The sequence below is a fragment of the Pholcus phalangioides genome, unplaced genomic scaffold (assembly GCF_987345545.1).
Source record: "Pholcus phalangioides strain wild (caught in Gottingen) unplaced genomic scaffold, Ppha-v1.0 ptg000003l_1, whole genome shotgun sequence".
NCBI lineage: Eukaryota > Metazoa > Arthropoda > Arachnida > Araneae > Pholcidae > Pholcus > Pholcus phalangioides.
Window position 1 is genome coordinate 20,911,790 of NW_028301596.1, and position 23,660 is coordinate 20,935,449.

The window sequence follows — 23,660 nt, forward strand, 5'->3', positions numbered from 1 at the left end:
ATAATCAAGTCACTGGTGAATAATAACCTAATGTTTCTATCTGCCATCTATATATATAAGCTAACCTCGGAAAAAATATTTCTCTCATGGTATATTGGCCTGCTTACTTGCCCGGAATCCTAGCAGAGACCAGTAGACTTTCCTGTCAGAGTTCACCTTGGCATTTATATTTAGGAAATCTTTCTCCTTGATGTATCGGGACTAAGAAAAACCACCTCTCCTTACTGTCGCTATTTGCTTAAGTTAAGGGGAGGCTACTGTTCCCCATAATAAAGAAAGCAAATTTGGGTCTCTTTCTGTCACGCCCAGCACAACTCCTGTCTATCCCCATTGCCGGCTCATCATTTTAGAGGTGTTTCCAAAAAAAGTCTTTTATTCTTTTCATGGTCAAAAAAAATATGGACATTGTCAACATCCAAGAGGGATGAAAATCTTATCTATTGGAAGTTTTGATATTGTCTGTTGCGAAGAATGTTTTCGGCAGAGCTGTTTTACGATTTCTTGAAAAAGGAGTAAAAGAAAAAGAGCTAAAGCCTGGTTAGGCGCTGAATATGTCATTTGGTTTCCATCATGAGTATCGACGGCCATGAATAAAATGGCTCCAAGCAAACTTTAAATTTAAAATCACAAGTTAAAAATTAATAAAAAAAACTAGAATCAGGTAAAACTTTGCACAGAACACTATTTCAACATTTTCCAAAAATAAGGAAAAACTTTTTTCAGCATTTGAATTATCTTATGAACCAAGCAGAAAACACATAAGAAAATCTTCTACGACACTGAAGTCTGAAGCAACTCTTTTGTGGTTCAAATCTGCAAAAGATTTTGTAAAAAGTCTCAATCAAGGTGATTTCACTGCGAGCAGTGGATAGTTGACCCAATTCAGAGCGCCATGGCATTGCTTTTATGAAAAATTGTGGAGAGAGCATATCTGCATCGCAAGAAACTGTTGAAAATTGGATGAACGATATTCTGAAACCAATGATACAAGGGTATAAAGATGCAGATGTGTTTAATTTTGATGAGATAGGTTAGGCAAAAGACGGAAAAATAAACCAAACTCTTGCCTTCAAAGGAGAAAAATATGGAGGCAAAAAACAAAGATTGTTTGACATTTCTTTTGGCAACAAACTCAGATGGTTCTGAAAAATTGAAACCATTAGTTATTGGCAAAATCAAAAAACCCATAGTGCTTTAAAAATGTTGAAACTCTTCCTGTGAACTATGATGGCAACAAAAAGGCATGGATGACATCAGAGATTTTCGAACAATGGTTGAGGAAGCTAGATAGAAAATTTTCAAGTGAGAAGAGAAAAGTTTTATTTATTTTGGTAATATATTGCACTGCTCATCCAAAAACAATGAATCTTTCAGCAATCAAATTATACTTTTAACCACCTAATTCAACAGCAATTTCACAACCACTGGTTCAAGGAATCCTAAGTATGAAAACTTTTTATAGAAAAATAGACCAAAAAAATTTGTGGATGTTACAAAAATTAGTTTTAAGATGATGTTGAAATGATTGATTCTGCACTCTCTCAGTCACAAGTGCCACAATTCGGAACTGCTTCCAGTCATATTGGTTTTTGTTCTGAGTCTTTGGAAAACGATAATTTCTTTGCAGATTCCTCTCAGATTAAGCGTGGAGAAAGGATAAATAACGCAACGAGGTGATTTTATCGAGGATGCATTTATGAACATGGACTCGAATCTTGTAACTTCTGGACTTTTAGAAGACAGCAATATTCTAGAATCAATCAACCAAAGAGCAAGTGCTTCATGTTCTGAAGAAATAGAATCACAGAAAGTTAAGATGGAGAAGTATCTGCACCATCTCGCCATGATGCATGAAAAGCTGTAGATGTGATGTCCCTTCTTTACGCACTCAGGAAAAAGCCAAATGATCGTAGGATTAACTGAATAGCATAGAAGAATTTTTGTTTTCTCTTCGGAGAGAAAAATAAATATGCTTGATTATTTTTCATGAGGTAAATTTTTTATATGTTTTGATTCTGTTATGAAACAACCCCAAATTAAAATGAATGAAAATTAGCATTTTATTTAATGGAATTGTTCAAATGCACATACAAAAATGATTGAACAAAAATTTAAAATGAAACCCTGCTAACTTGACATGTTTGTCGATATCTTTAGGGTGTTGAGTTACCAATAGTCTACTATATTTTCTTGCAGATTTAATGAATACACTCTGTTGCTAATTTTTTGTTTTTATGTGTTTCTCGGTAAGATGAATGTACTTTAATTTTTTGGGAATGACACCTTGGGACCCTTTCCTTGTGAGTTCACCTCAGCATTAATATCCCGAAAATCTCTTTCCCCAATACGTGTTCTATTTCAAAAAATAATTTAAAAACCCTGCGGTTAGTGACTCAAGAAACAAACGTGTATGAAAAAAAAAGTGTGTATCACAATTGCCCAAAATATATTGTCCCAATAAAACAAGTATTTTGCATTTTCTCCATCATGATCTGAGCTAGATAAAAATGATCGAAAACTATAATACATGTATAACAACCGATCACCACCCCCAGTGGATCATCCTGTGATTATTCCCAGCCAGCTACCTCTCAGAGATGAACCATGACAAACAAAAATATTACTCATATAATAGAAAAATATGTTATACATAGAATTGTTAAAAAGAAAGTTAAACTTTTCAAACTCAGAATATAACTGAGCACCAAGTAACATGCAATAAAGAACATATCTAGTGTCATGGAAATACAAATAACACCAACAAAATCTCTTTTTAGGGAAAAAAAAATTTAATGGCCAGAACAAGACATGTTATAACAATGGCAACTCCAGTTAAATATAGGACTGGTCGCTATTGCAACACATCACAAATAGTTTGAAGTACTTCCAAAGATGTGAATTAAAGAGAAAAAAAAGAAAAAAAAAACAACCCTTCTTTTAGAAGGCGAACTCCAACACACACGCAACTATCTCAATTCATTTCTCTTTTTTTTTTTTTTTTTTGATTTATCACTGCTAAAAACAAATATTTTTATACACACAGAAGATGAAAAACAGCAAATACAGGATATTGATATTCACCTTTAAAGCACAGTAAAATAATGTTTTTGAAAAAAAATCCTATAGTGTAACGAAACGGCTGCTCAAGTACATAAATTAAAAAAAAAAAAAGAGACATAGTTTTAGAGTCACTACATAAAAAAAAGGGCATAAATGTTTTACAGTTTGGTTCTCCCATTTATGTACAATTTATATATCACTTGAACTATACAATTTGAATAGATCACATGGCGATACACTATGTCTCTCTCTTTTTCTGCTGGGATAAACTTAAGCTTTTATTCAAGATATTCATATTCAATTTATTTTTTAAGATATTCAAAAAAAAAAAAAAAAAAAATCTTCACTTGTTAATGAAGACGTAAATAAATTGATACAATATAGAATCCTATTGAATCTGTAGCTAACGCAGAGAAATTTCGGATTCCTAAATTAAAGTGACATAATTGTACGAGACTGTCAAACATTTAAGTTCATAATATTCCTCAAGTTAACAAACCCCCCCCCCCACCCCAATAATAATTTTTGTACAGACTTGGAGAAATGTGATGACACTTTCCTTTGATGGTTAGACCAAACTAAATGTTTTCTTACCTCTTTGTATTCGAAACGACATCATATTTCCGATATACATACACATACATACACGAAAAAACCCTTTTCTTTTTTAACGATGATTTCAGTTTTTTCTTTTTACCTTTAAAATTAATACAACAGCTGTCATGATTTGGTGCCGAAAAGATAACTAACAACATTAATTGAATATATAGTATATGCAACGAGATGTATTTACATTGTCCATGAACAAAATATATCTTAAAAAAAAGTTACTGTACAAGGAGTCATTATTTCCTTTCTCGCTGAACATCTATGAAGAAAGACACGAATATACAACATCCAATAGTGTATTGGTATCGTAATTATTCCCCCAAAGTAATATACAACACGTATAGTATCAGTTTTCCATATAGAGTATAGTACAACAAAGCCTTATTCTTTGGCAAAAAGGAAATAATTTATTTGCTATTTCGAAGTAAGAAAGCCACCTTTTTTTATAATTTTTTTCTTGCACCACAGAAAGAACAGTCAGGATCACAGATCAGAATAATGCAGTTACAGTTATGACTTAGAACCAGGTCTCCATAAAGCAGGTTAAAAGCTCACACACACGCGCAATCAAACACCACAGACATCAGTACAAAACGAATGAACAAGGGAAAATCATCGATCTTCAGCTAGTAGTACTGGTACCGCTGCTGTTGGTGCCACCCTGTATGATGGATGCTACGGTCGAGGCCGACTTGCAAAGCGCGTCTGCCCAGTGCGATGATGATTCTGCTGCAGGAGATGAAGAATCAGAAAGACTAGGAGATCTGCTCATTCCCACACCGCTGCTGCCACCTCCTCCTACTTCCTCTTCATCTTTTTCGCCTTCTTCTGCAGAATCTTGATTCTGTGGCAACTCCTTACTATCGCAACTTTCTTTTAGTCGACCGAAGGCTGTGCCACTGCTGCTGCTATGAGCTGATGATGATGAAGAGGACAAGCGCCGCCTTTTTGTTGCTGGTTGTTCTTCCACAACTGAATTTTTTTCAACTAGATTGGTAAAATAGCAAAAAAAAAATATTTCGTCAAATGAAGGCCAGTGTTGGCAAAAGATGATAATAATATAGTCGAACCCTGATATAACGTTCAACCTTGCAGAGACATGATTACATGGGAAGGAGTGTAAGCAGACTATATCTCAGGGCAGTGGGGCAGCAAATTTTATTAATTGGTGGTAAAGAGTCAAAAATATTGAATTAGAATGACACAAGGACAGCAAAAACTTGAATAGCCAGCAGGCGGCAAAACCATCAATCTGCCTCTAGCTCTCCTGATGTCGCCAGAAATTTTCAGTACACAAATCTACTATATACAATCAAACCTGTTTTAAGGGACACCTCTATTTAAGGGACAGATGTCCTCACCAGTGTCCCTCAAAATAAGAAATCATTCACCTCTAAATAAAGGACACCTTTATTTAAGGGGAAAATATCTAGTCCCACAGATGTATCTTATTGAGAGGTTTCTTTGTTTTAAACAAGTTCAACCATGATTTGATACAATGTCAAACTCAATATGGTGCCAGAATTCTGAAAAATAAATGTTGGGGTTAAATCAAGGTTTGACTATTTAAAATGAGCATTATTATTTATAATTGTATACATTCATTCCATATAAATGAATTGAAATATGTGAATGAAATTCCAAATATTCATTTCATACCCACAAAATTTAAATTAATATTTTTTGACAATAAATAACTTGTAAGAATTATGATGATACCTTTCTTAGGGTCCTCATCTGCGCTGCCTCCTCCTTTGCTTTTATTTTTGGGACTGGCATCCTTGCAAACGGGTGGAATATATTTCTCGTCTTCCATAACTTGTTTACAATGTTCAATCAATTTTTTCATGGCATTCAGGAATTCAGATGGCACTTTCACCGGCAACTGAATGGACAACACTAAACACAGAGCTCGCAGATCCTGCAGGAAAAGAAAAAAAGATGACTCTGTTCAGTTTATAAAGAAAATTAATTCTATAATATGTACTTTAAAGCAATTGATATTAGCACAATGTATGCTGCAAAACAAATTGATTCTCAGTTCTCACTTATTTTCAATATAATTGTAGGCCTAGATGTTAATTGGAATCAGATACATCACATCCCTATAGTTATTCAATTAATGAAAACCATTTCCATATATCCTGTCATAATAAACCATATACACAGATGTGTAAAACATGTTTTAAGAAGCACTAAAAAAAGTTTAAAACTGAGTGAAGGCTCAGCTGAACAACCTCACAATGGAATGAAGGTGAATTTAAAGGAAGATGAGAGAGAGAGATGCTGATGATCTTTTTATTTTATTTTTACTATGTATGCAACCCAGCCGATTGTGGGCTGGGTGGCCAAAAGCTAGATGGCTCCCAACCAGGTAAAAATACTGTGTATTAATTTGTTTTTTCTGATAATTACTTGAGCTATCGGTTTGAACAAAAGACTTCTGATTAACAGACTATTTACATTATGTCTAACGACGGTAGTAATTCACCATGTTCTCACGCTACTGCCTTTCTCGAACACAAAAATTGCTTATAAAGTTAGTCCATCTTATCTAAACATCACATGTTTACATATTTCAGATGGTCAATGACATCTACATGACTGGCTTTTGGCTTTCTTTCCATCCAAATAATAAAACTCCTCAAAGACTACCAGAGAGGCTATACACCAGAATGTTGCCCCTGGTGCTGCCAGCGACGTTGCAGCTGACCATTATATTGGCCTTTGACCTTTGAGGTGTTGGCCACCCGTCTAGACCATTCAGTTTCATGATAAGAGTGAAGCACAGATAACACTGTGCACTGAAAAGGTTCACAACTAGACCCCCCCCCCCCCCAATGCATTTCTCCTAGTTTGAACATTCATTCCACATGAAATGGCTTAAAAACTTTCTGATAATATAGAACAGTGGCTTTCAACCAGGGCACTGTGTGCACTTCCCAGGGGCTCCGCAACCACTCAAGGGAAAATAAAATAAATCAGTAAATTATAAGAGGCTTACAGGCTCCGTAATATAAATTTATACACTGAAAAGGGCTTTGCAAGTCAAAAAAGGTTGAGAACCACTGATCTAGAAAATGCTTCTGAGGCAGACATAAATTAATTGGGCTTGAGTGACAGTGCAAATACAAGGCCACAACAGGCTAAATGCCCAACGAGGTGGCTGAGAAAAAGATGCCCATAACAAATATAGATGTCATACATTTCAAAACTACAGAAAACCCAATTAAAAATGCAATTATAAATACTAAAACAAGTAATTCAGATGATGTTAACACCTAAAACATTTTACAGTGGGAAATACATCCATACACCATAACACATATATCCTTAACGAACGGGCCAACCTGGGCACGGCAAAGGGCCTTACAAAAATGAGATATAGTTGAAATCTTTGAAGAGTACACACATAAATTTTGCCTGGCAGAGCCTCAGAAAAATCACTTGGCTCATGGTGCTCAAGATGGCCTTGCATTAATATCAAGTAAATCTATATATATTCTAAAAACCTCAAACTAAAACGTTGATTAACAGAATTCATATTTGTTAGCCGAGGTTAAAAACTGAAAAATCTTAGTTAGCCTAAAAATTCAAAAGCTGAGTTATTTGTTATCCAAGGTACACTGTATAGACAATGTAATAAGGTCTTTAAAGCAGAAATCGTTCCAATTTATAGTTTGTTTCAGTTATATAGATTTTTATGGTAGTCTTCATAAGATATACAATGCATTCATAATTAAAAGACCCTATTTTAAAGTAGCCTACAGGCAAAACCAGTCATCAGAAAATTGTGAAATTTTGTGGAGGACTTCATGAAGTGATGGGAATTTGTTTCAGGGTGGGGGGAATTAATTGCACATGTCGCCACCAGAGGGTGTTTTATTAAGAAATGTGACACATTTAGGCAAACGTTTAAAATTTTCACAATTGTTACTGCAACAAAACATGTTTCACATGACGGCTATCATTTTTAGATACCACGTGAAATCGCAAGATGGCATGTTCCACAAATGACCGAAGTGTGGAAATTCTCAGTATGTGGCAATGCCGCCTTTAAGGTCAGGTGAAGTTCTTGGATTGTTGACTTACAACATGTTTCAAATGCTCCCAAAGCCAAAAATCACATGGATTAAGGTCCGAGGAGGCCATAGATTAGGGAAGTGCCGGCTGATGACACGTTCTTCTGTTAAATGTGTTTTAAGAACATTCTTAACACTCACTGCAATGTGTGGAGGAGCTCTGTCATGCATAAAGATTGTGTCTGCAAGGCAATGATGTGTTTGCAGAGCCGGAACAATTTTGTTCTGTAACAGCAATGCATATTGCTTCCCGGTGATCGAACATGTCACTGGACCTGTAGAACTTAACTCCTTGTAGAAGTAGTGACCAAGAATAAATGATGCAGTAAATTCACACTAGACTGTCACTTTTGGTGAATAAAATGGAACCTCTAAGATAGCGAGCAGATTTTCTGGTTCCAGAATTCGGCAATTGTGAGTTTTGACTGCATCATGCAAGTGAAAATGTGCTTTGTCTGTCCAGATGATATTCCAAGACCATTCTGAATCGACCTAGAAACTGCATTGAGAACTGCAGTCGAGCGTCATAATCATGTGGAAGCAACCGCTGCACAAGTGAAAGTTTGTGTGGATAATATCAGAGGATATTCCGCATATTATGGACAGTAGAACGTGGCCTATCCAATGCCTGTGCTACATGCCTGACACTAGAATTTGAAGCTCTGTCCTCTCCCACCTGAAGCGAAATCTCCTGTATTGCGTCTATAAGAAACAGGTTTTCTTCCTCTTCCAGGACAAACAGCCAATGATCCTGTAGTTTCAAATTTCTTTATCATACTCCGAAGGTTTTAACATTCATTGGACCTTTTTGAATCCTCTTCCAAGTCCGATATTTCTATAGAGCAGTTACAGCAGAATAGCTGTTTTGGTAAAACAATGTAACCAAGAAAGCATGATCTCGTAAACTTATTGTCATTGTGAGCAGTAAACACATTGAGAAACGAGATCTCAGCAAATGTTTTTAGGTTTTATAACAGCTGCTGAGTGACATCACATAAATTTACATGTTTACTACAGGTATTCAAAGTGAAATGCCCTCTGGTGGTGACATATGCAACTAATTTTTCCCCTCCGTAACAAATTCCCATCACTTCATGAAGTCCTCCACAAAATTTCACACTTTTCTGATGACGGGTTTTGCCTGTGGGTTACTTTAAAATAGGGTCTTCTAATTATGGATGCTCTATTTATAAACAGTGCTTAACTATGATATTGTGGTTAAGATATAGATATTATTATACAACTGAATTAGATAACTTACCCCATTCAATTTAAATGCTTGTTTAGGAAGGCTAACTTCATCTATAGTTTTGGCTAGTGACGTCATTAACGATGTCACTAATGTCAACGTCTGCTCATTGACAACTTGAGAGGACACCTGCAAAATAAATGTTTTTAATAAGGTGCCAAAAAAAAAAAACTTTGCAAGTCTAAAATTTATTTCAATTTTATTATAAGAACAAACCTGTCAACTCTCCAGATTTAGGCTGGAGACTCCAGACTTTTTGTCCCTCCCACGACTTTGAAGATTTTAGCAGAAAATTAAATTTGGAAGAAAATTTTGATTTTTTTTCTGATAGATTTACCATGATTTTTTAAAATTCTGAAAATTGTACCAAGCCTGAAATATAAAATTACTTTTTATTGTTGAGTTATCCAGGTTTGGAAGTTTTCAGGATTTTGGGAAATTTTCGACAAAAAAAAATTCACTTCATTCCAATTTGATATTATTAATATTAATCATTCAGGTGACTAGAATGTTACATTTTGAGGTATGAATATCGGATGATTTTCAACACTTTAGCATTCATCTAAAAAAGTTTTATTTTTTTGATATTTTCATGTGATCAGGGGACTGTGTGGGAAATTGTATTTCATTTTAAATAAAGCAGTAGTGCAAAAATGTCAAAAGATAGACATAAGTGAACAAATTTTTTAAAAATCTGTTGTCGTCCTGAGAAAATGTGTGTGCGTTTTTTAAAGTAAACCATAAATTTTTTTCTCATGAAGCACAATTACTTTTTCTGATTATAATTATCAAACTTTGTAATCAATTTTTAGTATGGGGTACCCTCCTGCTCTCCCCCCCCCCATCTCATTTTCCCCCTGTACATTGGAAAATGGGCTGCGTTAAATTTTTTTATGGATAGAGTAGGTTGTTTGCTTTTGAGGTTGGCGGGTCTGCAATGTGTTTGTTTGATGGGGGGGGGGGGGGGGGTTCCGGGAGAATCTCCAGATTTCTGGATTCCAACAGTTGGCACATCTGTGCTGGTTCTTATCATGGCAATAAAGTGACAAATATATAACATATAAAAGTATGGTTTGCCAGATTTTTGAGTAAATTGCTGGATTTTTACCTTTCAAAGGTTGGAAGGTCTGTAAGAATTAGAACTATTTTTTGTCCTTTGTTTGAGGAGGTGGCGTAAAACCCTATGTTTAAAAAGCATTTAAATACTTTAAATGTTTGATACATACCTAATGTTTAGACTTAAAAGGATGTCTAGTATAAACAGAATACACAAGAAAATAATCAGGGTTAAAAAATTAAAATTCTTGTCCGGCTGTACCCTGAGTGTTTTTCTTACAAAGTGATTTATGTTACGAGCGAAAGATAGCTGAAAATGACAATCTATAGGTTTTTGTGGTGTGGAGCAAGTGGAAAAGTTAGTCATTAATTTATACAAGGAAGTTTGATCCACGATTTGTTTTTTTGCGATACTATCAGGAACAAATTAACTTCATTTTCACGGGTGGCTTTAAGTGCTAAGTTGACAAAGTGATTTTGAAAATTTTTTATGTCTCTTACAGAGAGTTTGGTACACTAGCCACTCAATGAGGGAGGTGCAGATGAGCAAAATTTGCATGAATTTATGTTTAATGAATGACTATAATGTTTAACTATACAGTGGAACTTTGGTTAATTAGCAATTCGCACGAGAAGAAATTTTTAAAAAATTTTGATTCTATGATTTGCATTACAAGCAAAAATTTTGCACTTTGTTTATTTATTGTCACATTATCACAACTGAGCAGATGGTTTTTCGCTTTTGTCAACACACGTACTGTAGAATTGTGAGTAATACTTCCCCTATAGTCTCTGGTCAGCACGCCTTACAAGAAAAATTAACTCCCATGAACAAGCTTGACTGTTTACGATATGGAACTAGATGTTGCATTGTAGCCAAGTGAATTTGAGAGTCTGAAAATTTTTTTAAAAATAAATTCTGCTTGGTCAGGTGATTGCAGACAAAGTGATGGACCTCCACCACATGCAACAGCAAGATCTTATGCAGAGTATCTTTTCTGAGGAAGAGAGAAGTGCCTCATTTCAAATAAGATTAGAGATATGTGTAAAATGCTGGAATCTATGCAAAATTCTGTAGAAAAGAAATAATCAAATAAAGCTGCAGCACTGTGCGAGCAATGAATCTGTCCAAGAAAGATGCACTCTTCATTTTTGAGAAATCCCAAAAAGGAGGCAAAAGCAAGTGCCATTATATACATTCTTTTTCGAAGTCAGACCAAGAGAATAAGTTTACAGAAAAAAAGTGAGTCCTAAGTTGTCCAAAACAATAGTTCTCTCTTTTGTCACATTTAGAGCAAGTTAATCTGTAAACATTATCATATTGAAAGTTTATTTGTGGCATTATCATATATATATTTCATTGTATTTTATTTATTATATTATTGTGTTGTATATATATTGTTGAACGAAGCCATTTTTATTAGTCATTTTTATATGAATGAATAATTGTGGAACAAATTATGCAAATTTCCATCATTTTCTATAGGGAAGTTTAATTTGAATGAGCAATTCGTATAACAAGCACATTGAAAGAACGAATTAAGCTATGATCCAGAAATTTCAACAAAACATCTGCAACTGCATCAGTTGAAATGCTTGTCAGTACATGGCACAAAATCTCAAAAGAAACAATATATTTCTGTTTCAATATAAATTGTGTTTTGAGAGTTTACAAAAATCAATTTAAGTTTTTTTAGCCATGCAGCTTTTAAAGCATGTTGAAAATATGAAATTCACACATTCATATTTTAAGACATGAGTATCAAATCTTGAATTAACTCAAAAAATATCGTGCCAAAGCATGCTTCTGCATGCAAGGAAATTCCGGAAGTCATAGTAAGATTTAGAGATAATCATACTGACCTTGGGTAACAAAGTTTGAAAAAGCTGATATATCACAGGATCATTCAAACAGGAACGTTCATCCAAGAGAACAGATTCCACATAATCAATGAAATAACTACAATTGCACAACAGTTGAATGAATTCCTGACCAACCTGAACATAAAAAAGAAATAAAAATGGACATTAATGTCAACCAAGTTAATAAAAAATGCATTGAAAAAAATTACATATAAAATCATAATGTTGGATTTCTAGATCAATGATGGCATAGAATTAGATCAATGATGACATAGAATTAGATCAATGATGACATAGAATTAGATCAATGATGACATAGAATTAGATCAATGATGACATAGAATTAGATCAATGATGACATAGAATTAGATCAATGATGACATAGAATTAGATCAATGATGACATAGAATTAGATCAATGATGACATAGAATTAGATCAATGATGACATAGAATTAGATCAATGATGACATAGAATTAGATCAATGATGACATAGAATTAGATTAATGGCTTACAGGAATTATGAGGCACGGTTCAAAATTACGGGCAATTGGTAATGAAATTAAAACAATTGAAAAAATTACAAATTTATTAGTGGTTTCAAAAATTTACATGATTACTTTATTTTTCTACATAATCACCATGTCGTTCCAAACACTTTTGATATCGTGAAACAAGCTTCTTCAAACCGTCTGCATACAATTCTGCTGCCACATGAGATTTTAACCAGTATTGCACTGAGATTTTCAATTCTTCACTTTCCTCAAAACGTGTAGACGCAAGCCAGTTTTTGAGATGTGGAACAGATGGTAGTCACTGGGGGCGAGATCAGGACTATAAGGGGGATAATCAAAAATATCTCATCCAAATTTTTGAATTGTTTTCAAAGTGCACGCAACCATGTGCAGACGTGCATTACAGTGAATGCCATGACTTTCCTTTGAGACTAGATTTGTTTGCATTTTTTTGGTTTAGGTGAACTGGAATGACGCCACTGCATGGATTATTATTTCATCTCAGCATTGACATATGAAATCCATGTTTCATCACCAGTCACGATGTGGGAAAGAAATTTGTTTCCATCGTGGTTAAAGCAGTTGAGAAAAGCACATACAGATGCCATTCTGTGACCTTTGTGAGCATTTTCGGTACCGATCATGCACACAGTTTCCAATAACTTAGAGTTTCAGTCACGATTCTCAACAATGTTGTCCTAGAAACTTCTGAAAATTCTAGAGAAAGATTGCTTATCGTAAAGTGATGATTTTCTTTCAAATTGCATTCACACCCACAACGAGATCGTCAGTCCAAACACTAGGTCTGCCACTCCTCTGCTCATCGTGAACAGCCTTCTTTAAACTCACGACACCATTGTGTCACTTTTCCTTTACTCATTGTGGTAGACCCATATGTTTCACACAATTGGTGGTGAATTTGAGCAGCATTATGTGCTCTTGTGCAGGGCCGCAACTAGATGCTTAGTCACCCGGGGCAAGTGCACATTTTGGTGCCCCCTTGTAATGTTGAAGGTTGAGAATGAAATCTGCACCCCCTTCTGATCCAACACCCAGGGCACGAGACCCGCCTGCTCTTGTGTTTAGAAATCTAATCACTGATCGAATTTCACAAATGGTGGGATTTATTATTATCACACTCATTTTAACACACTGTCTTGCAAAGGAAGACACAACTCAAATGATGGCAATATGGCAGTTACATTCCCAACAGACCAAGTAATGCTACTACGCATGAGCGGACTAATCAGTATTGCCATTCGTTTTTTTATACCTGATCGGCCCTTAATTTTGAACAGCGCCTCGTAGTTCATTTTAAACTCAACTAAAAGTTCTCACACAAGACCATGTGCAATGCATAGCATATGCAAACACATTCTCAGATATATGAAGAGATTTTTTACTTCAGTACTGTTCAACTATGCCAATAGGATTTTCATGGGTGCAAAATGAAAATTTGATTTTTGTAGCAGCATTTATCAATTTTTTAGCACTTTAAAATTTTGGCAATAATTAATATACACAGTTTTTATATGCAGTAGCTTACACAGGATTACTTCAGTGTTACCTAAGCTCAGAAGAAGGGGGTGCTTCCCCCCAGGCAGAAAATGCATAGAGATTTCCTCTAGAAGAAATAATTTATTTTTAAATCAAAAAAATTTTGAGAGGATTCTTGATATTTATATTTTTAGATTCTCTACAATACCAATGAATCAGAGGCTATAGAGACATTTTAACTCATGGTATTTCTGATTTGAAAAATAATTTGAAAATGAGTGTTTTCAGATTTAGCTTGTAGATTTGGTAATCACTAATTAAAAAAAAATCACTACAGCAGAGACTTGAAACACTCATTAGAAAGGTAATTATTTTTCTTGTTTTTGCCGCTGATAAAAGTCTAATTTGTGCTTTCGTACGCTTCAGTTTCAAGTATTTTTGAACGTTTGATCTCGCTTCTGTTACCCCAGAATTTACCCATTTCATATTTAAAATGATAAGTGTTTCTTTTTTGAATTCGCTCTTGATCGTTACCTCAGTTTGATTCAACATACTTTGAGATGACTTCTTTTGCTGGGTCATTCTTAAAATATTTATTAGAAATTCTAAGAAATTCAATAGAGTGATTAAAAACTATAGACTTAAATTATTAACTTAAAATATAGTAATTTAAACTATTAGAATTAAATTATCTTCAGTTTAAACTATAGAAATAAAAACTATAGAAAATAATGATTGAACTATTAGAAATTTAACAGAATGATTCTATTTTCACAAAAAATTCGATCCAGGCACATGCTTTCACTTCATTTTTCACTTATTTTGTGACCCTTTTCTCATTTCGTTACTTTTCCGGCATTTCGTCACCTTGCCATGATTGTAGACACCCTGAATTTACCGACAACTATTGCATCACAACTCCTGATGGTGAAACCAGATTCATCATTGCTGTTTTTCCAGTGCAATAATACATTCTTTCGTGAACTTTTCCCATTCTGTTACAGGATACACAAATGTTTCGCCAAATACAGACAGTCAGGGAAAATCAACGTAATTTTAAAAATAATTAACGCAAGGAATGCATAACTCATAACTCAGGAATATAACTCAAGAATGCATAAGGACTCAACTTTTTTTTTTGTAAAAAAAATAACTAGACTGAAGGTTGAAGGTTTTCTTTCATTGTTCTGCGGATGAGCGGCAATTTGCATAGTTTGACCCTATTTTACAAATTGATGGAAATCTGGGTGCCCAATCCTGGGGAAGGAGCCTCAAGCTTATTCCATTTGCAGCCCCAAGAAATCAAATTGCAGGGAGGACAAATGATGTCATCGAAAAGTCAGCTTCTATTGTGACGCAACTTTAAAGTTTCTTAAGAGAAAATTTTGTTTTTGGTGCAAGACTGCGCAGAATTGAAGAATTTTGTCGTTTTTGTAGCAAAATGAAGCAAACATCGGGAAATTGTAACAAAATGTAGCAGACGTCAGAAATTTTAGCAGCTTTTCCACCCCTGGATTTTTCAGTACTTTGTTAAAATGAAAGATAAAATTTTTGAACTTCTGGTGTAATAAGAGAAACTCACATGGATAAACACACCATCTTCTTTGAAAATTTCCCTTACAAATTTCCATTCAAACTAATTTTGAAATTGTATGGCTTTCTTAAATGAATAGGCTATATTGAGCACCACTTCAGGCATTCTTATTTTCCAGCTCCCTCTTTGATTCAGTTGCAAAAAACTTAAATGCTATCATTGATTAATTAATACAAATTCAATAACTACAACTGGTAAAATTCTCAACAAGGTAGCTGCAAAAAAAAAACCCCCCCATAAAAATATAGATATTAAATATATCCAAAAATACAGCAACTCAAAATGAAAAAAATTTTCACAAAAAACAAAGGACTACGAGAAAAATAGAATACACTGCCCACATAAAAATATCATATTTCAATATTAGAAGAAAAGTTTATTTCACCTCCGTTTCCATGATGTCTAACCACAGTTTAGGAAATAAAGGAAGATGTAGTGGAATTCCTTCAATGGCTAGCATTGCACCTAAAAAAATTAAACAAATTTAGAAAAATGTAAATCATTAATTTTTTTTTTATTATTCTCAACTTTAAGAAGAAAAACACTTACTTAAGCTTACGAGACTTGCGGTCACATTATCACTAGTAATAGCTACACGACACATAACATCGATCAGCTGATGATAAGGAAGAAAGAACTCCAGTAGTTGCTGATCATATTCATCGTCAACACCCTGTTCATAAGGAAATTCATGCTAATAAATTTATTTGATTGTTTTTCACTGTTTGCTCTTAATTTTTTTATTTAAGAGTTCTGTTTATAAGCAGTTTAGCAAAGCTTTGAAATTAATAGACCGAATTTACAGTTAAGTGTATCACTTGCAAAACATGACTTTGTTTTGCTTTTACCTTTGAAGCTTCAAGCTGGCTTGCATGGAGGAACATTTGTAGTATGGGACGAGGCGGACGGATGCTATTCTTTGTAGGCATGGGGCTTTGCCCTCGCCTAGGAAAATATGGACCAGGTGATCCAGAAATAAGAGCTGGAAATCAAAAAATATACATTTCAAAAGTAGAAATGACCAATCAATTCTTATGATTTACCAATTTAAGTATTCTAGAGCAATGGTGTTTTAAAGGTGGATCTGCAGACCTCAATCCACGAAGACACTTCTGTGGGGAAAATATCGACCCCGTGATCAGTAGTCATTTTTGTAGCACTGTTCGAGAAACATTATTGTTATGAGATATGTTCAAACCCCATGGAACTGATGTCAAAGCCGAGGCAAAGAAATCAAAAAGATCATTGGTTGGTGGTGGCTAACGTTGATTGTACAGCCTTTAGATGTGAGCATCAACAAGCCCCTCAAAGACTATTTGAGGAATTTGTGGGGAAGGGTGAATCGAATGGGTGAGGGAGCATGGAATTCTGTTTCCACCAAAATTATCATCTGATCCTTCAAAAAGTGTTGCATCAGCAATGCGATGGACAGAACTGGAGATGATATCCTCTTTGAAAGTGACAATGGCGATGGCAGCCCAGATGAAGATAAAAACGAAGATGCTACATCCCCTATGATGATCTGATGGATTACCATCAGCTTGGAGACGTAGGAGAAACAGATTAAAAAGTTTGAATCATTTTCGATTGTAAATTTCCGTAAGATATTCATTTTGTGTGAAAATATAAGAATTTTTTTCTCTGAAATGCACAGATTTTTTGGGGCGACTTATACACAGGTTTTCAATTTATTGCGGTTTTGGTGGTCCTGAAGTGGGGGCTTGTATACGATATGTTTATATACAGTATGTATACATGTATATATACAGAATGTTTTTTCCTCCAATATCTATTGGATAATGGAAAATCAATATATCAGGATAGAATTATAAATACCTGGATTACTATTTTCCTGAAACGTATGGTGACAACTTTCAAGCAGAGGAACAAGGGTTGCAAAGCTTTCAGTAGGATACAAGAGCAGAAGCTCTTGCAAAACATCTAAAACAAAAAATAGAAAAAACTCAGACTATTTATCATAACATATTAACAATCATATAATATATAGAAAGAAGCACAGTTACACAAATACATAGCTGCAAACTTTGAAGAACAAGAATTCGGGAGGTTCTCGTGCGGATCTAAATTCTGTACAAAAATTAATGTAAAAGGGATCTTTTAAAACATTTTAGGGATTTTTCCCGTTGCAAAAATCGTGACACCTTGCAAGCCATCGCTAATCATGACCAACCATGTCCTTGGGTTAAATTACCTCTCAAAAATCAAATCTCACAAACCAAAAAATCTTGGTCGGGACTGTACCAATTTTGATTTCAAAAGACCGGATTGACACTTGCTGATTGGTGAATTTTGTGTTTTTTCCCCAAAAATCTGATATTTTTGGGGAGCAGTTTTTTTTGGGGGTAAATACTTGGGGAATAATTTTTTCCCTAAATGTAGGGATTTTTTACAATCACAGACGAAATTAGAGAGGTAAAAGAATTTTTGGGTGTCTGGGAGATTCCTGAGCTTTGGAAGCTATGCAAATATTATATGAATGGGGTCATTCAAGTATTATGTCAGCATCGATGGGGGTTTCGGTTTTGCTGACTTTTGATGACGAGAGAGAGAGGGAGGTTTGAATAATGCTTTTATAAAGGGCGGTTATATCAACCACCCTTTATAAAAATATGAGATATTCTTAATGGCATCTTAGTGGGTGTACCAACAATGAGAAGAACCTTTTGCTAGTTTGTGGACACTTGAACTAACATTCTTCCTATTGATAAGTCTTCTATAGAACCACTTTGGTGATCTCTGAATGTCCCGCTGATACTTCAAGTGAGCTGGAAATGTGTTCGGGCAACACCACCTATAGAAGAAGGACTCCGCACGAAGCTTGTGAAGTCACTTGAAGCCATTTCACCTATTGCCATTGGATATAGCAGGCTGATGCATGAGATATCTTTACCTTTTTTTGCAGTATATCCAATGGGAATAGGTGAAATGGCCTTCTTCAATGACATCACGAATCTCGTGAGGAGGCCTTCTTCTGTAGGTGTTAGTTCGGGCTGCTCAAGTGTTATAGAAATGTGCAGTGTACCGTTAAGTGCTCTGGAACTGTGCCACGCATCACTCAAATGATCCGTAATTATATGCCAAAGATCACTTAAATAATCCGGGAATGTCCTGCGGGTAACTTTTGTGTGATGTAGAACTGCACTGCGGGCTGCTTGAGTGCTCCAAAACTGTGCTACATTCCACATAAGAGATCTCTAAATGTGCCATAGACAACTTAAGTGTTCTGGAACAGTGCTGTGGGCCACTCAAATGATTTGTAGATGTGCCGCGGGTCACTTAAGTGATCCGTGAACATGCCACAGGCTACTTAAGTGACCCAAAAATGTGTCACGGGTCACTCAGCGATCTGTAAATGTGCTGTTAGTTCACTTTCACCAAAATTAGGTTTGAGGTGGTGGACCACATCAGATATTTCGGAGGGCCACGTTTGGCCCATGGGCCATACGTTTGGCATTTATTGCTTAGAGGGTGGGTCACAATAAATTTCTTAAAGAAAAATTTTGTGTTCTTAGCCTTCAAATAGCTTGGAAGTTAACAGAAATTGATAATAACACATAAAGATATTTTCTTTCCAAATTAAATTTATTTTTAATATTTTTGCATAAAATTTATTTTGTTTTATCATGGGAGGGGGAGCATAGTGGGGCTCATGCCCCCCCCCCCCACGTACGTATCTGATTCCAATATGCGTTAGGGGGGTATGGGCGGAGTAATACTTGAACGGCCCCAAGAGATTTTCTACACCAAATGATAACTTCTCAGGAAATATAACTTTTGCATGCCAAATTTCCTGCAATGTTTGAAAAGGTATAGCTTCTCCTGCAAGTTTAATAAAAACGCATGCTATGGTAAAAGCTAAAGCTTGAAGATTTTTAAATTCAACCATATTCCTGAATGCGGAAGAATGGCAAGGTTGAGCACAATGTCTAAAACAGTATTTTCTGTGATTCAGTATTCTCTGGCGATGCCAGAAAAATCTACCTTTTCTTCAGTCCTAGGTAATGAAATGTAAAGTATATGTTTAACTAAAATGAAAAAATGGTTAACAGACATTATAATATTATTTCAGAAAACATTGAAGAGAATCACTGGACACCCCTTCTAATTCTGCTGCACAAAGCAGATATAAACGAGATGTCTAAAAAAGCAGAAATTCATGGTTTGTATTATTTGCTGATTTTCCATATTCCAGTCACCCACTGAATGTGACTCTCCCTGCAAATACCAAGGGACACTGTAAAATGAAATTTAATCATCACCTAACCATACCTATGCATATCTGCCTTAATTCTGGAGGTGCAAAAGAATTCAGCAGCGTTAGAAGTTTACGTATAATATCCGAATGTTCTTTCCAAGTGCTCAGCCATTGTTGCAGCTCAGAACATTCCTGGCTTTTAACTCTGGCAGACTTCAAAAACTCTTGGACGAGAACTAGAAGATCTACCATATCTGTAGTCACGTGACATGCAGTTGCTTCGTGATACATCATGTGCAGAGTAGTAAAAGCCTGAAAACATTCAAAAATCACAAAATCGTAGACAGCAGTTTTGATTTCTTTTACTGACTTTAATACGAAAATAATAAGAACGCTAAATCAAATTTACCTGAAACAACATGGATAACCCGTTGTTATAAATAACAAATATCCTGTCTTCGGTTGTATCTACCAGAATACGAAGTACATTTATTAAAGTAGCCCAGCAAGCTCGAGCATCTAAGACATTGAGGTAGAGGCGCAGAGTTGTTCTTTTGAAGTGATGTATCTCTCGTAGCTCTTGCTCAGTTGAATCATTGTATTTTGATACAAATATCCGCATTAATTTAAACAATTCATTGACTGCCTGCAACAGAAACACATCACCTTAATAAATGTATGTTTACATATAAATTGATAATAAAACAAAATACTGTTATACAAGTTACAGGGTTTTACTGACTGATTCTCACCACCTTACAATATTTTTCTTTATTAGTCACAACTGGAACGAACCTACATCTTCAAATGAAAATTTCTGGATGATGGAACATGAATTTAATGCCCATATACCACGTATAATTATTATAATTGAATATAAAATACAACAAATGCATAGATAATTTGATCATCCTCAGCACATGTATCATGAAGGTTCCTTTAACAAAATTATTTGTGACTAGCTACAATACCCGGCGCTGCCCGGGTTTTCTTCAATGAGGCTTTTTGGATCATGCGATATCTCCCTCTTTCTTTGAGGGACATGCAAACCATGTCTAAGTTAACCAATATGGCGACTCATGAAAGAAATAAATCTAAATTTAAAGAAACGTAGAAATGAATAGTTCCCCCCCTTTTTTTATGGGTGTAAGGTATTTTCATTCCCTCCCCCTGAACTTCAAGTTATCTATTTCTGCCTGTTTGAGCTTCCAAAAATGTTTAATTAAAGCTGTGGAATTTTTTCGATGCACTTTACGGGGCCCAAAACTAATTTTAAAAAAATCCTAAACTATATGAATTTATGCAAATAAATATCAAAAGACAATACGGAGACATTAATTTTCATGCTTGAGAAGATATAAATAAAAAGTTGAAATCAATGTTATTGCATGGATATCCAACTCAAAGTAGGTCCGGCTAATTACTTCGTATTTAATCTCCTGGGCTTCGTATATCTATCTCAAAGCGACCTCAATATTTCACAAATCGAGATTTCAATACAATTTTTAAAATTATTGATGTGACAGAAAACCCCACTAAATTTCCGCATTTATACAATAGAATCGGCAATTATAACACTGATTTCTAGGAGTATCACCCTTTTCCTGACCCTCAAAGCGATGATGGTGATGATTATGACGTCTATTCCAAAAGCCTAAGTATTGAAAATGTGGCAAACCATTATAAAGGCATAAACTATTATACATAACTGGCAGCATTAAAGAAGTGACAAACCATTGAAAAGGCATATGCATGTCTGAAACGCATTGCTAGGGAACCACGGTAACCAAAGTAAACGTTCGGAAAGTGATTGTTGAGGTCCAAAAACCATTGTTGCCCGACAGTTTTTTGCCCATTTGGGGCACTTGCCCTGCTCTGACAAAATTTTAAAGTAGCCTATCGTTCAAGTCGGGTCCCATTTGGTATACAGGGTGATTATAGAAAAACTATCCCGACATATGGGCCCCTAACTATCATACCATTCACAGAAACTGAATGAAATTTTGGCATAAGGTATTTTGATGTATGCGCTCAAAAATGATATGGAAAACAACAGTGTCACTCTAACAGTTACGGTTACAGTGAGAAAATTTCGGAAATATCAAATGGCAACACCAAGTTTTTTGTATTGGAATGTGATCTCCATTGTGAAAAACCCTAAACAGCGTTCGAACGGCAACTATAGCATGAAAATCACCGGCGGTAGATAGGCTAAAAGTAAGGACAACCAATAAGGACAGAGAAGCAGCATAAAATAAAGCATTTTATTGTGTTTCACAAATTTTCCACATGACCTTGTGGAGGACTAATCAGGCTGGGATCTCAGCCGAAGAAACGGTGTGACGAATGAAACGAACATTAATGCTCTGGTGCACGGCAAAGTCCTTTTTACTTTTTCCTTGCCTAGCTCCGGGGATTTTCGTGCTACAGGTGCCATTCCAACGCTATTTAGTGTTTTTCAGTATGGAGATCGATAATATGGAGATTTGATATTTTCGACATTTTCTCACTGTGACCGGTAACTGTTAGAGTGACACTGTTGTTTTCCATATCATTCTTGAGCGCATACCTCAAAATACCTTATGCCGAAATTTCATTCAGTTTCTGTGAATGGTATGATAGTTAGGGGCCCATACGTTGGGATAGTTTTTTTATAATCACCCCGTATATGCAAAATTTGGCGACGATCGATCTAAAATTGTAGATTTGTATAGAGAACACACACACACACACACACACACACACACACACACACAGACAGACAGACAGAAAATCAATTTTATATATATAAATGAATAGCAATGTTCTTGCTGTTCCAACTGAATGTTTTTGAAGAAACTCATAAACAGGGGTGAGGAATACTTTTCTGGTGTCTTCACCAGTGTTATCTGAAAAAATAATTTTGAAGAGTAATTTCACTTCACTCCACGGGTTAATTTTGTAAGGAGGAGGGTATTTTTTTTTTCATGAAAAGCAACTATTAAAAAAATTACGTAAAATTTGGAGTGAAATTTAATTTTGAGGGAAAAATTATCACTTGGTTAACCAAGAGTACCAGATAAATGAGGGTAAGATAATAGAAGTTTTACTGCAGTATAGAATGAGACAATGAATATGGTTCAATTGCTTTTCACCCTTCGAATTACTATCTATAAAATTTAAATTAACTACCAGTACTAATGGGTACTGATTAGGCCTTATATCGATGGGAGCGATCTCCCGTTAAAAAGCCTCGCCACAGAGAGCAACAGGCCTACAATGGTACAAATATTCAATTACACTTTGTTCACTTTACTTCTGAAATATAGATGGCAGCATAGGTACACACTCTTGGCACAACTCACTCTGCATTAAATTGCCTGTGGCGATAGATCAGAGTTTTGCTGGGTTTGAAAAAAAGATGGGATTGTTAGCAATTCACAGATGGCGTGAAGCTAATGGGGGTAGCCGAGAATCCAAGCGAGAGGGAAAGGCTCCAGATGACCTTATATATGAATAATAGGTTAATGAATGAAGCATGACCTTTAGTATTCATAAGTGCATGGTTGCTCATTTTAATTCAAACAATTCACATTTCACTTAAGAGTTGTGAATGGTATTATTATTCCTGATGCAACTGGGGTCTCTGATTTGGGAATTCTCATTGACGAGCTACTTTGATTTCCTGTTCAGTGGAAACAAAAAGAAAAACAAATAGAATGCATTCCTAAAAAAGTCTTTTCATGTTCTTTTAGTTCCTCTGTTCTTCATTCTTCTGCTGTTTTTAAGGCTTCGTTTGTCCTGACTAACCCAGAAACGGAAAGGAAAATTGTAAGCTTTTAACAGAAAATTTCACATAAACACTACGTTTGTTGTTTAAATTGTTTTCCAAACCATTAGACCAAGGGAATCACACAAAGTGTCAAAGTGTTCTACCAAAT

At 35.2% G+C, this 23,660-nt stretch overlaps 1 protein-coding gene across 1 annotated transcript in view; it reads right to left on the reverse strand.

Annotated features, from left to right (window-relative positions):
* Positions 1-3,569: 3,569 nt before the first annotated feature.
* puf (ubiquitinyl hydrolase 1 puf) overlaps positions 3,570-23,660 on the reverse strand; it is a 101,119-nt gene continuing 81,028 nt past the window's right edge. The window contains exons 66-75 of the mRNA XM_089246064.1: positions 20,150-20,386; positions 19,815-20,052; positions 17,361-17,465; positions 16,373-16,506; positions 16,074-16,197; positions 15,910-15,989; positions 11,920-12,054; positions 9,013-9,129; positions 5,389-5,590; positions 3,570-4,656 (exon numbers count right to left, since the gene is read on the reverse strand). Coding sequence (XP_089102190.1) covers positions 4,292-4,656; positions 5,389-5,590; positions 9,013-9,129; positions 11,920-12,054; positions 15,910-15,989; positions 16,074-16,197; positions 16,373-16,506; positions 17,361-17,465; positions 19,815-20,052; positions 20,150-20,386 — 1,737 coding nt within the window. The 3' untranslated portion in view covers positions 3,570-4,291. The remainder of the gene's footprint in view (positions 4,657-5,388; positions 5,591-9,012; positions 9,130-11,919; positions 12,055-15,909; positions 15,990-16,073; positions 16,198-16,372; positions 16,507-17,360; positions 17,466-19,814; positions 20,053-20,149; positions 20,387-23,660) is intronic.